This window comes from Hylobates moloch, unplaced genomic scaffold (genome assembly GCF_009828535.3).
Source record: "Hylobates moloch isolate HMO894 unplaced genomic scaffold, HMol_V3 SCAFFOLD_16, whole genome shotgun sequence".
NCBI classification, from domain to species: domain Eukaryota; kingdom Metazoa; phylum Chordata; class Mammalia; order Primates; family Hylobatidae; genus Hylobates; species Hylobates moloch.
Genome location: NW_026652291.1, coordinates 27,610,928 through 27,624,496, shown reverse-complemented (window position 1 = coordinate 27,624,496; position 13,569 = coordinate 27,610,928). Strand labels below are relative to the sequence as shown.

At 42.1% G+C, this 13,569-nt stretch overlaps 2 protein-coding genes across 6 annotated transcripts in view; one reads left to right on the top strand and one right to left on the bottom strand.

The window, feature by feature from the left end:
• Positions 1-13,372, bottom strand: part of SNW1 (SNW domain containing 1) — a 45,572-nt gene extending 32,200 nt beyond the window's left edge. For 2 of the 4 annotated variants that reach the window (XM_032135009.2, XM_032135010.2), the window contains exons 1-3: positions 13,243-13,372; positions 6,828-6,981; positions 2,153-2,314 (exon numbers count right to left, since the gene is read on the bottom strand). In XM_032135009.2, coding sequence (XP_031990900.1) covers positions 2,153-2,314; positions 6,828-6,981; positions 13,243-13,256 — 330 coding nt within the window. In that variant the 5' untranslated portion in view covers positions 13,257-13,372. Of the gene's footprint in view, positions 1-2,152; positions 2,315-6,827; positions 6,982-12,472; positions 12,819-13,242 lie in introns of those variants that run through there. The other 2 variants (XM_058429343.1, XM_058429344.1) reach the window with 1 other exon arrangement.
• ADCK1 (aarF domain containing kinase 1) overlaps positions 12,734-13,569 on the top strand; it is a 167,168-nt gene continuing 166,332 nt past the window's right edge. Inside the window, exon 1 of one of the 2 annotated variants that reach the window (XM_058429346.1) lies at positions 12,734-13,026. The gene's annotated coding sequence lies outside the window, so the exon portion shown is untranslated. The remainder of the gene's footprint in view (positions 13,027-13,569) is intronic. The other variant, XM_058429345.1, reaches the window with a different exon arrangement.

The window sequence follows — 13,569 nt, the reverse complement described above, 5'->3', positions numbered from 1 at the left end:
ATTGAACAGTCATCAGCATACGAGTGGCAAATAAATTACATTAGTTAAAGAGAATGTGCTGTGTTTTTTGGTTAGAGTCACAGAACGATTAAAAGAAAAAATATATATAAAGAGAATGTGCTGTAAAAAAATGTGTTGAGACTTTTGCCAGAGAGCACCTCATCAAACTGGTTTAGGTGAGGCCACTTTGTAGTGAATTGAAGAGTGAAAGGAAAGTGAAAAAATAGAGAGGGCAAAAACAACTCCTGAAAGAAGCCTGAAAAAAGTGAAGATAATTAGGTGGTAGCTAGACGGAACATTGAGAGTAGGTACTCAGAGAAAAGCCTATCTTTCAAAAGATAAGAAAGGCCAGGCGGCCTCACGCCCGTAATCCCAGCACTTTGGGAGGCCGACACGGGTGGATCACGAGGTCAGGAGATCGAGACAAGCCTGGCTAACACGGTGAAACCCCATCTCTACTAAAAATACAAAAAATTAGCCGGGCATGGTGGCAGGCGCCTGTAGTCCCAGCTACTCGGGCGGCTGAGGTAGGATGATCGCCTGAGCCCAATAGTTCAAGGTTGCAATGAACTATGAGGGTGCCATGGCACTACAATCTAAAAAAGAATACACAAACAAACAAATGACAAGAAAAACAAGCACATTCAAATGCTAGCAAGAAAGAGCCGTTAGAAAAGGAGAGGTGAAGAACTGTTGAGAAGATTAACTAGTAGGTAAGGTTCATAGAGGAAGAGGGAAGGGATTGAGATCCAGAATACATATGGCAAGATCAGGTGTAGATCCAGGTGCAGTGGCTCACGCCTGTGATCCCAGCACTTTGGGTGGCGGAAGCAGGATTGCTTGAGCCCAAAAGTTCAAGACCAGCTTGAGTAACATAGGGATATCCCACCTCTATAAAAAAATAATAAATTAGCCGGGCATGGTGATGCACACCTGTGGTCTCAGCCACTCGAGAGGCTGAGGTGGGAGGATTGCTTGAGCCCAGGAGGTCGAGGCTTCAGTGAGCCATGATCGTGCCACTGCACTCCAGCCTGGGCAACAGAACAAGACCCTGTCTCAAAAAAAACAAATAAAAAATAAAATAAAAAAAGATTAGGCTTAGACAGAAGAAGGCATTTTGTGCAAAAACAAAAGTCAAGGAAAAAAGACAAGTGCAGGATGAAGAAAATTGACAATTTTCTTCCAATAGTCTTTATATTCAAATAGATGGGGGAGTCACCTGCTAAGGATGAGATGGGATGAAAGGAGTAGGAATTAAAGTTTGGCGGGAGTACCAAGGGAGCTGAGCTGAAATAGGAGATATAAATCTGCATGATTGCATAATTGTCTTCCCCCAAAGCTCAGCAGCCATGATGCAGAAGCAAAGGATGGGCTGTTAGTGCTATTTTAGAGGGTAAATTGAAAAAGTGTGGGGGGGAGAGAGAGGCAAATGACAGGTACTGAAAGCTCTCAAGTATTTTTCCAAACATCATCAGTTCTAAAGAAATCTTTCACTTCTATCTTGAGTATTTATTTACAAGAAAAAAAAACTAGGTCTTCTTAAAAATAGTTCCTTGGCCCTGAGTGTAGCTGTTCTGTGATGAGATTATTTTAAGCAAATTTTATTTTTGGCCTATGGATTACTTCGTAGCAGGGCCATCCTAAATCTGGATAGCAAATGCTAGTTTTGTATTTAATCTAGGGCAAAAGAAGTTTGTGTAATTTATTATATTCAAATGAACTATTAAATACCTAAGTACTCTAAGTACATGGAGGAAATCAGTCAAGACGATAGGAAAAACTAGAAGAAACTACAGGAGAAATTAAAAGTTGATGGTAAGGCTCTGAGGTTGCAGATTTTAAAAAATTTACTGGCAGTTTTAGAATGTTAGTAATATAAAGTAACTGTTTTAAAATGTACTTTTTTCCCCCTTTAAAACAAGGTATTGCCACCCAAGCAAGAGTGCAGTGGCTCACTGTATCCTCAAACTCTAGGGCTCAATCAAACCTCCTGCCTCTGCCTCCCAAATAGCTGAGAATATAGGTACGAGCCACCATGCCCAGGCATTGCTACTTTTAACATAATTCAAACAGCAAGAGATGTTATCGTGTCCACAAAATTTAAAATGTTTCCTAAAATATTTATCATTGAGGGAAAACATGAGAGGATTACCTTGTCTTTTGACTGTCCTTGTCGAGCAATTGCATCATATTTAATTTTTCCTTCAGAATCCACCTGAATGGCCAGCGCATTCGACATTTTTTTCTTTCGTCCCATATCCAGTGGATACTGGGCCACATGGATCTCTGGAAAAGCACCTCCATCTCCAAAATCCTACACATTAGAAGTAGTTAAAATAGTTAATCATCATTTGACATTCAAGATATATTCATTCATTCAACAAGTAATTGTTGAGTCCTTAGTATGCTAGATGCTAGAGATACAGCAGAGGTCCCTGCCTCTTGTGGAGTTTACATCCTAGTAGGTAAAGATATAAAAAAACACATTCTTTGGCTTGTGCTAAGTACCATGAAGGTAATACAAAAGAAAAAGACTGGGGAAAGGGGCTACTTTTGATAGGGTGGGTGGGGACAGCGTTTGTGAAGAAGTAACATGTGAGCTAAAGCCTGAATGATTAGAAAGCAGTCATGGGAAGAGATATATATATATGTACACACACACACACACACAGACATGGGAAGCATTTTCTAGATGGATCAAATAGCCAATGCGAAGGCCCTGCTGCAAGAATGAGCTTAGCATATTTTAGGAAATGAGAATTCAGTGGGGCTAACAGCTTAATAAGGACAGCAGAGCTTGAGGCACAAGTTACATGAGTAAAAAACACCAGATCATGAAGGGACTTACAGGCTACAGCAAGAAAATGTGGATTTCATATATGCAGGACGAAACTAAGCAAAATGGCTAGGACAACACAAAATATATGTGTATATATTTTAGCATATAAACACATATTTTAGTGAGGAACAGGTAAAGCTATACTTGGGGCAGAAATATAAAAGATTTTTTCTTGGAATCAGATTTTATTAACATATTATTTATTCATTGTTATGTGAGAAGCAAATGAATACAATAGGAAAGATCCAGAAATGAGTTTACTACATTTCTACTAGTGATTATACATAATTATTTAGGAGAGAGAACTGAGACTGCTAAAGTAGAACAAGCTAAATAAAGTTTGCTGATGAAATGTAGTATTTTAAAAAGGTTTATCAAATAAACATGAGGATCAAGTATAATTTTTAAGTAGTTTAAAAAAATTTAGTAGTATTTGCTTACTACACTTTAAACATGATTCACACATGTATTATCTCATTTAATCCTTGTAACTCTTTAACATCCTTTTATTTTAAATGGAAACATTCAGGTTTAGAAAAATTAAGCGGTGTTCCTGAGATCTCACAGGTATTATATGCAGCACCTGAACCCAGATCTTTTGAGACTCCAAAAAGCTTTGTATTTTCTACTACTATGAAATACCTTTCTTTTAGCTCAAAACAGCCAAATGAGTACTATTAAGAAATGATAGAAAACACAAATTAAAATTAATCATTTAGAGGGGGTTTGATGAAAAAAAAGAAAATATTCACTTTTACAAGACCTCTTTAATACTCTATTAGATCTAAGATATATGAGTTCCTAAGTACAATATGCTTATTTGCTACAGAGATGTTTGAAGTTTTTGAAAACCAAGAGAATAAAGCTGAGAGACATTTTCTTGTAAATGAGAAAGAGTTAAAGCATTCCTAAGAAAAGTGCTTCCCGTACCCAAGCCATCAATCTGACACATGCTTGGATTTGCTAGAGTTTTTCAACTATAATAAGTACTTCAGAACTGTAGCTGTAGCATTATGTGGTCATTAAGCTTGCCAGAAAATCATAGCTTTTATTTTGAAAACTAGAACAAAATGCCTTCTTCCACAGAACATTCACTCCCCTCAAGCAGCATCCATAGCATTTCCAGATTAGCTGGCCATTTCAACTTGATTTTCAAATAAACTGTTCTGTTTCACCAGGGTATATGAAACCACTGATAGTCAAGTAAGAATCTAAAACTCTAACAGCAACCAAGTATCCTAATGCTGAAATGCATGGATGAGATTTATTCTATGTAAGGTGATGCCTGTCACCCTCATTGTGCAATGTACTGACAGACCAAACAATATTTATAATGCCTCAACAGAGACACTCAACTGCTCTATTAGATGATGCCAATCACTACTTTTTTGCCCCAGGTAAGACTCCTTGATAATCTTTCATCTTACTCTGCCTCCCACAAATTACACTATCAGAGAGAACAAAAGCAACAAAAATCTCTTAATAATTGCAATATGACTGGCCTTCACACACCAGCATTCATAAGGACCAGAGGAAAACTGACAAAAAAGCAACAAAAAAACCTACATGTGGGTTTTTTGGAATACATAGGACAAGATATGATCTAGTTGGGTGTTCCTCTTATAAACTCTATTAAAGAGTGTGGGCCAGGCGCGGTGGCTCACACCTGTAATCCCAGCACTTTGGGAGGCCGAGGCAGGTGGATCACGAGGTCAGGAGTTCAAGACCAGCCTGGCCAAGATGGTGAAACCCCATCTTTATTAAAAACACAAAAAAATTAGCTGGGCATGGTGGCAGGCGCCTGTAATCCCAGCTACTCAGGAGGCTGAGGCAGAGAACTGCTTGAACCCGGGAGGTGAGGTTGCAGTGAGCCGAGATCGCGCCACTGTACTCCAGCATGGTGAAAAAGCAAGACTCTGTCTCAAAGAAACAAAACAAAACAAAAAACAAAATGCTGGTAGCCAGGGTGATGAGACATGGAAGAGACTGAGAATACAGATAGCTTCTGGTAGGGCTCTAAGCTACAACTATCAATTCAATGAATACTATGATCACTACTTGAAGGTATGTGAAAAAAGGCATGAGCCCTTCATACTTGTGAAGTAAAAATCATAACCAGTAAGGACAGAAAAAAGAAAAGTGATGGGATGATGGCTGGGTGTGGTGGCTCACACCTGTAATCCCAGCACGTTGGGAGGCCAAGGCAGGTGGATTGCTTGAGGTCAGGAGCTCGAAACCAGCCCGGCCAACATGGCGAAACTCTGCCTCAACTAAAAACACAAAAATTAGCCAGGTATGGTGACACGCGCCTATAATCCCAGCTACTTAAGAGGCTGAGGCAGAGGTTGTGGTGAGCTGAGATCGCACTCCTACACTCTAGCCTGGGTGACAGGGTGAGACTTTGTCTCAAAAAAAAAAAAAAGTGATAAAAATGAAAATAACTGGGAATGATATAGGCATTTCAGATTTTTAATAGGGCAGATACAGTCCTTGGGACATGAAGAAGCAAAATATGCAGGAATCAGAAAGAATACTGGGAGAGAGAGAAGAAAAAGGCTTGATAAAAGTGGAGGAGGTCTTGAGGAGGAAATATATGTCTCAAATGTTTGCTTTTCTCCCTAGTGAAGAAAGTCGTCAAGCATGGGAAGGCTGCCCTAGAATCAGGGAAAGAAATATATATTAGATTAATGTAGGCCAGGTGCGGTGGCTCACGCCTGTAATCCCAGCACTTTGGGAAGCCGAGGCAGATGGATCACCTGAAGTCAGGAGTTCAAGACCAGCCTAGCAAACATGGTGAAACCCTGTCTTTACTAAAAATACAAAAAATTAGCTGGACGTGGTGGTGTATGCCTGTAATCCTGGCTACTTGGGAGGCTGAAGCAGGAGAATCGATTGAACCTAGGAGGCAAAGGTTGCAGTGAGCCAAGATCGCACCACTGCACTCCAGCCTGGGAAACGGAGCGAGATTCCATCCCAAAAATAAAAATAAAAAATAAAATTAATTAATTAATGTAAAGGATCCTGAGTAATTAGAATAGGTGCTGCCAAGGAAGCTTGTTCTTTTTATTTTTATTTTTTATTTTTTTTGAGATGCAGTTTTGCTGTTGTTGCCCAGGCTGGAGTGCAACGGTTCAATCTTGGCTCACCGCAACCTCCGCCTTCCATGTTCACGGGATTCTCCTGCCTCAGCCTCCGGAGTAGCTGGGATTACAGGCATGCGCCACCACGCCTGGCTAATTTTGTATTTTTAGTAGAGACGGGGTTGCTCCATGTTGGTCAGGCTGGTCTCGAACTCCTGGCCTCAGGTGATCTGCTCGCCTCAGCCTCCCAAAGTGCTGGGATTACGGGTGTGAACCACTGTGCCCGACCAGAAGCTTGTTCTTTGGCAACAAGCTAGAGATAGAAAGGGCTATTCCAAATGGTTCCTTCTCCCTCACTGCCTTCAAATCAACCAAATTTTGTCTCTTATATCTGCAAAAATATATTTAATCTATATATCAGATATATATTAACATTCTCAAATTAAAGATAAGAAAACAGGTGAAGAGAAAGAAATCAGCAAAGGAAGTGCTACTGGAGTTTTCCCTGAAGGAAAGTTGTCTCTTCAGGGTTATGTGGTATTATTGGAGGGGAGGAGGAGGAGCAGGAGCTCAAACATGAAATCCACTTTCATCTCTCTTATCTTTTACTTTCCCATTATTTTCCATAATTCCTGGATTTATAAAATGTTAGTTTTCTTGTAAATATTTAATAGTTTGATATAGGAATAGACAAATGGTACAGTTCTCTAGTGACCACAAAGCGGTGATAGATAATAAGCAAAAAGAAAATGATACATCTTCTGAGGGAAATATACATCTTGAGAGCGCATAACCAGAATTTCTATCACACTGACATTCATAATCAGAGGTTCTAACATTTATGTTATAGTGTGCTATAATAAATTTCAGCACAATTTAATAAATCTAAACTTAAGATCCATACGTACCTCTAATAACCGAGGTATCCAGCCTTTCCGGTATCCGTACGGGGGAGGTTCTCTTCGGGAGGAGACCAGTGAGGTCTGCCGTGATCTCTGGGATCTTGCCTTTTCTTCAGCCTCAAGCTGGTCCTGAGATAGCTGAGTAGGTGCAGGTAAAAAGCTATAAGCAAAGATAATAAAAGTCAGAAATTTTAAAAACTCTCATGTTTAATTTGACCACTGCAACTTGGCCACAGAGAAAATTTTTCCTAAAATGCTTTTACTTTTCAGCAAAAGAGCAGATTTTTCAATGATTTATGGTAGTACTCAATACTAGTCATTTTATAATATGTGGAAGACAGAAGTACTCAAAGATACACAGTAAAAACATTTGACTAGGACAACAGCAAATGATGTCCAGAATAAAAAATTAACAGATATTTCACATAATAGACAAACTCTTAAGCATTTATGCTTCCATATTTCCTTTTTTTTTTTTTTTTGATTAAGAGTCTCACTCTGTTGCCCAGGCTAGAGTACAGTGGTGCCATCTCCACTCACTGCAACCTCTGCCTCCTGGGTTCAAGTGATTCTCCTCCCTCAGCCTCCCAAGTAGCTGGGATTACAAGCATGCACCACCACACTAGGCTAATTTTTGCAATTTTAGTAGAGATGGTGTTTCACCATGTTGGCCAGACTGGTTTTGAACTTGACCTCAAGTGATCCGCTGACCTTGGCCTCCCAAAGTGCTGGAATTACAGGCGTGTGCCACCACACCTGGCCATGCTTCCATATTTCCATATTTCTTTCCTTTTTTTTTTTTTTGAGACAGAGTCTCTCTGTGTCACCCAGGCTGGAGTGCAGTGGCACCATCTCGGCTCACTGCAGCCTCCACCTCCTGGGTTCAAGTGATTTTCCTGCCTCACCCTCCCAAGTAGCTGGGATTACAGATGTGCAGCACCATGCCCACCTAATTTTTGCATTTTTAGTAGACACAGGGTTTCGCCATGTTGGCCAGGCTGGTCTCGAACTCCTGACCGCAGGTGATCTGCCCGCTCCGGCCTCCCAAAGTGCTAGGATTACAGGTGTGAACCACTACACCCAGCCTGTTTCCATGTTTCTTATAACAAACAAGTAAACATTCCTAATACTTCAGGGATAAACTGTCCAGTATATACTTGCTATTCTTATACTCCTTTTTTTTTTTTTTTGAGACAGAGTCTCGTTCTGTCGCCCAGCCTTGAGTGCGGTGGCGCAACCTCGGCTCACTGAAACCTCTGTCTCCTGGATTCATGTGATTCTCATGCCTCAGCCTCCAGAGTAGCTGGGATTACAGGTGCATGCCACCACATCCCTATTTTTTTTATTTTTAGTAGAGACTGGTTTTTGCCATGTTGGCCCACGTTGGTCAGGCTGGTCTCGAACTCCTGACCTCTAGTGATCCATCAGCCTCAGTCTCCCAAAGTACTGGGATTACTGGCATGAGCCACCATGCCTGGCTACTCCTTGTTTTTAACATTTTTACCTTTATGCTCCTTACTTTTCAGTGTAAATACAAAAGAACTAGGATTAAAACTGAATGTAACAAAGAGGTGGACAAAACAAACACAAGTTGCATATTTAAGTGCCAAGGGTATCTACAATGAAATTTAAAACTTAGAGGCCAGACCAGCCATGGTGGCTCACACCTGTAATCCCAGCACTGTGGGAGGCCGAGGTGGGTGGATCACTTGAGGTCAGGACATCAAGACCAGCCTGACCAACATGGTGAAACCCTGTCCCTACTAAAAATACAAAATCAGCCAGGAGTGCTGGTGTGCACCTGTAATCCCAGCCACTCGGGAGGCTGATGCAGGAGAATCACTTGAACCCGGTAGGTGGAGGGTACAGTGAGCCAAGATTGCTCCATTGCACTCCCGCCTGGGCAACAACAGCAAAATTCCATCTCAAACAAACAACAACAACAAAAAACTTAGAGGCCAAAGAATCAAAGCAGAAGCCCTGAAGATGCAGCTTATTCTTTAGTCAAGGTAACCTTTCTACTAAACTGTTCTTAACAACTTTTAAGTATTAAAGTATTATAGTGATACTCCGAAATATTACAAAAGGATCGTGATGGATGAATATGGAGAAAATAACCTTAGTTCCTTTGTGATTCTTGGATAGTAAGCATACCTAAGTAGCAGCGCTTATTTAATTATTCAAAAATATTTATTATTTGGGTACAAGCACTATGCTAGGCATGAGACTATAAATGGAGAAAGACAGCTTACAGTCTTGCAGAGATAGACACCAAAAAAAAAATCACATAAATCTATAATTATACATTGTATTAAGTTATGATGGAAAAATACAGATGCTATGACAGTCTACTTGAGAGGGATCTAATCCAGTCTGGGGAGGTAAGTAATGGCTAGGCTCAGAATTCAGATCTGACCTATGCCATTTATTAACCTGGATAAGCTACTTACCTCTCTGAATCTGTTTTCTCATCTGTAATAATAGTTCATAAGAGTATCTACTTCATAAGGTTCTTATAAGTATTAAATGAGAAATCTATGAACCAGTTGGTATAGTATGTAGACACTTTCAATACAGGTTCTGTATGTTTGATTATTTTAGGGCTGTTCCATGACTCTTCCAGTTTGGGTTAACTGCCTGTCTCTATGCTCCCCTAAAACGCTCTATATACCACTACTACAACATTATCTTACTGTATTGCAATCATCTACTCATTTAACTATTCTGTTTTCATGAGACTGTGAGCAGCTCTGCAGGAATCACGTCTTATGCTTCTTTCATCCCTAATGCTCCAAGACTTCTAGCTCACAGCTGGAGCTCCTTAAATGTAGGAGAAATAAATACACTCTTCCCCGGCATTCACCATCTTCATTTCACTACAGCCTTCTTATCTTTCCTTAAACAAGCCATCTCAGGATCTTTACATTGGCTATTCCTTCTGCCATAAAATCTATCTATCTATCTATCTATCTATCTATCTATCTATCTATCTATCTATCTATCTACCTACCTACCTACCTACCTACCTATCTAATCTATCGCAATCAATCAATCACAATTTTTCCGGCTGGGCGAGGTGGCTCACACCTGTAATTCAAACATTTTGGGAGGCCAAGGCAGGTGGATTACTTAAGGCCAGGAGTTTGAGACCAGCCATACCAACATAGTGAAACCCTGTCTCTACTAAAAATACAAAAATTAGCTGGGCATGGTGGCGGACGCCTGTAATCCCAGCTGAGACAGGAAAATCACTTGAACCTGGGAGGTGGAGTTTGTAGTGAGCTGAGATTGCTCCACTGCACTTCAGCCTGGATGAGAGTGAGACTCTGCCTCAAAAAAAGAATAAATTTTCGTATGCTTTTATAGAAAATTCTTCTCCAGATATTTTCTTTTTTGACTGCTCCTTGCGGAGCAGGGCTATCCCATAGGCAGTATGCCTAGAGTAGCCCCAGATCTTTCAACAGCTTGCATCTTAGCACTCATGTCTCTGCTCAGTTACCTCTCTCTAGAGCTGTTTTCTGACCACCTTACCCAAAATAGCCACTTGACCCCAAACTTTGAGTCACTCTCTAACCCTGTCTTTATTTTATTCCTAGCACGTATTACCTGAAATTGCATTATGATTTTACTCATTCTGTCCCATTAGAATGTAAGCTAATTAGAATTCTGTCCCATTAGAATTCTGTCCCATTAGAATGTAAGCTCCATGTGGACAGAGTATAAAATTAAAACAAACTCAGTTTCTCCTATTATTTCACTCAACAATTAACAACACACAACACTTCTGATACCAGATGTGTGATAGTTTTTCCCCACATATCAAGCAAGCTATCAACTGTCTACTGGACCCCAGTCAAGTGTTCTCTAATTCAATTTTGATGTTATCTGCCTGGAGATACTGTCAGATGTTACAGGTTGAGGGCTCAGTCCCACAAGACTGCCCTTACTTCAGATGCCAATAGTAGGTCCAGGCCACTGGCCAACTGACTACAAACCAGGGTTCCCATGACCTCATCCTCAGGTTCAACTAATTTGCTAGGGCAGCTCACAGAACTCAGGGAAATGCGTTTACTGACTTAAAGGATATTATAAAGAATACTGAGGAACACCAGATGGTAGGTATGGAAAGCTCTGGAGTCCTCAAGACTGGCCATTTAAAGATCGCATTCTGCCACTGCAATTTTAAGCACACAATACCCATGACAGGCCAGATGATGTGGTGGCTCATGCCAGTAATGCCAGCACTGTGGGAGGCTGAGATGGGTAGATCAGATCAGTTAAGCCCAGTTCAAGACCAGGCGGGGCAACATGGCAAAACCCCACCTCTACTAAAAAAAACAAAAATTAACTGGGCATCATGGCAAGCGTCTAGAGTCCCAGCTATTCTCGGGCACTGAGGCAGGAGGATCACCTGAGCCTTGGGAGGTTGAAGCTGCAGCGGGCTGTGATTGGGCCACTGCACTCTAGCCTGGGCAAGAGTGAGACCTTGTATCAAAAAATAAAATTAAATAAATAAAAAATACCCATGACATCTCTAGAAATTTTTCTTGTGTGTCCATTTCAAATTCCACCTTTTCCACAGTCTCCTCTCATAACTTTACTAGTCTACGACACAGTGTCTCACACCTGGGGAGCACTCAAATGTTTGCTGCCTGTAACATTTACTAAAGAAAACTCTTGGCCGGGCGCGGTGGCTCACGCTTGTAATCCCAGCACTTTGGGAGGCCGAGGCGGGCGGATCACGAGGTCAGGAGATCGAGACCACGGTGAAACCCCGTCTCTATTAAAAATACAAAAAATTAGCCGGGCGTGGTGGCGGGCGCCTGTAGTCCCAGCTACTCGGAGAGGCTGAGGCAGGAGAATGGCATGAACCCGGGAGGCGGAGCTTGCAGTGAGCCGAGATTGTGCCACTGCACTCCAGCCTGGGTGACAGAGCAAGACTCCGTCTCAAAAAAAAAAAAAAAAAAAAAAAAAAAAAAAAGAAAACTCTTGGCTGGGCATGGTAGCTCATGCCTGCAATCCTAGCACTTTGGGAGGCCTAGGTGAGAAGATTGATGGAGGCCAAGAGTTGGAGACCACCCTGGCCAATGTAGTAACACCCCATTTCTAGTTTTTTTTTAAAAAAATTTCAGATGCCGGGCATGGTGGCTCATGCCTGTAATCCTAGGACTTTCGGAGGCTGAGACAGGAGGACTGCTTGAGGCCAAGAGTTCAAGACCAACCTGGCCAACACAGCGAGACCCCATCTCAAAAAATAAAGTTTAAAAAAAAAAAAGCAAAAAAATTTTTAGAAAGGAGGGGGGGAAGAAAACTCTCCAGCCCACATAACTTATTCCATCTAATTCTTTTTGCACTAAGGTTAGTATTACACAAATGCACATTTTGTGTTCTGTAATTGTTTTATGTCTGTATACCTTGGACCTCCATCTTCCCTGTTGCCACAGACAGATTTTCTTCTGTGTACACAATCCCCATGACAGAGCAAGGCACCAACAATAATTCCCAAAATAATTTTTTGATTAAAACTTTTGGATTCATACTGTCATCAGCCAGAAAAAAAAAACATGCGTGAAGAGAATGAAGGGTGTTAAGAGAACTCAAGCTGATGTCCTAAAAGGATTACTTTCTCTACAACCTTCCTGAACACTAACCTTTTCCTGTTGAGTTCGCATGGAAAGTTTTTCCACTTAAGATGGGCAGCAAGGTTGGAGACTAGTAGGAGCAGCGTAACTTCTCGGGCTCTCCCACTGAAAAGCATCTTTTTCTTAAAGGCGGGGAGCACTTTACAGACGGTTACTAAGGTAACCGGAAACAGCAAAACTCTGAGGTGGTTCTATCTACGGAAGAAATTCTAAGCTCCAAGGTTAAAATGAGGAGCAGTGGCGCATATCAGCAGACGGCGGCCAGCCACTACTGTGGCTCATTTAAATCTCTGTTCAGCTCCGGGCCTCTTTTTTCAGGAATCCTTGTTTCGGGACACCCAGTGGACAGCGAAAGGAGAGAGGCCACCACAGGAAAACGGCCGGAAAGCCGCGCAGTCGCAGCCCGCGCGCTTCACTCCGCCCAAACAAGCCACTACCGTCACCAACCCCATCTCGTTCGCCCGAGCCGCGGACCTGAGGGAGCGCTGTCAGCTCCCCGCAAGATGCTTACGCGAAAAACGCACTCTTCGGTGTCTGAGGCCACGCCGCGGCTTTCGCCCTTGGTGAGCGGGTGAACTAAACCCGGGAAACCGCTGAAAGACCCCAGCTTCCACTAGGCCTAGTCGTAGCGGCGGCCAGCGGGAGGGCGTAGCCGTAGTCTTGGCCCACGTCATTCTGTGCCCCGGGTCAGGTCACCGCCCAGAGGGTATGGGAAGAGAAATGAAAAAGATTGGTACTCCCAGACCCTTCCGTATCGAGGACCCCAATCAACAACCCACCTGGTGAGCGCCATCTTCTTCCGCTTCTTCCAGCGCGAGCGACAGCACCGCTGGGCGGGTCTTTCCAGATGATGAGGAGCGGAAAGGAAGGAGCGCGCGATGCGCAGGCGCTCTGGCCGAAAGGCCTTCTGGGATTTGTAGTTCTTTGAACAGGAGTACCCGTTCGTTTCTATTCTGACAAGACAAAGCGGTTATCAAGGAATAATCTCTTCAGCTAGCAACGAATGCATCACTCGATCGCTTATATGCGACATGATAGGGCGTTCCCTAGGCAAAATATCAAAGATACAAGGAGATGCCTTTTAGTCCGCTTTATTACATTCCTTA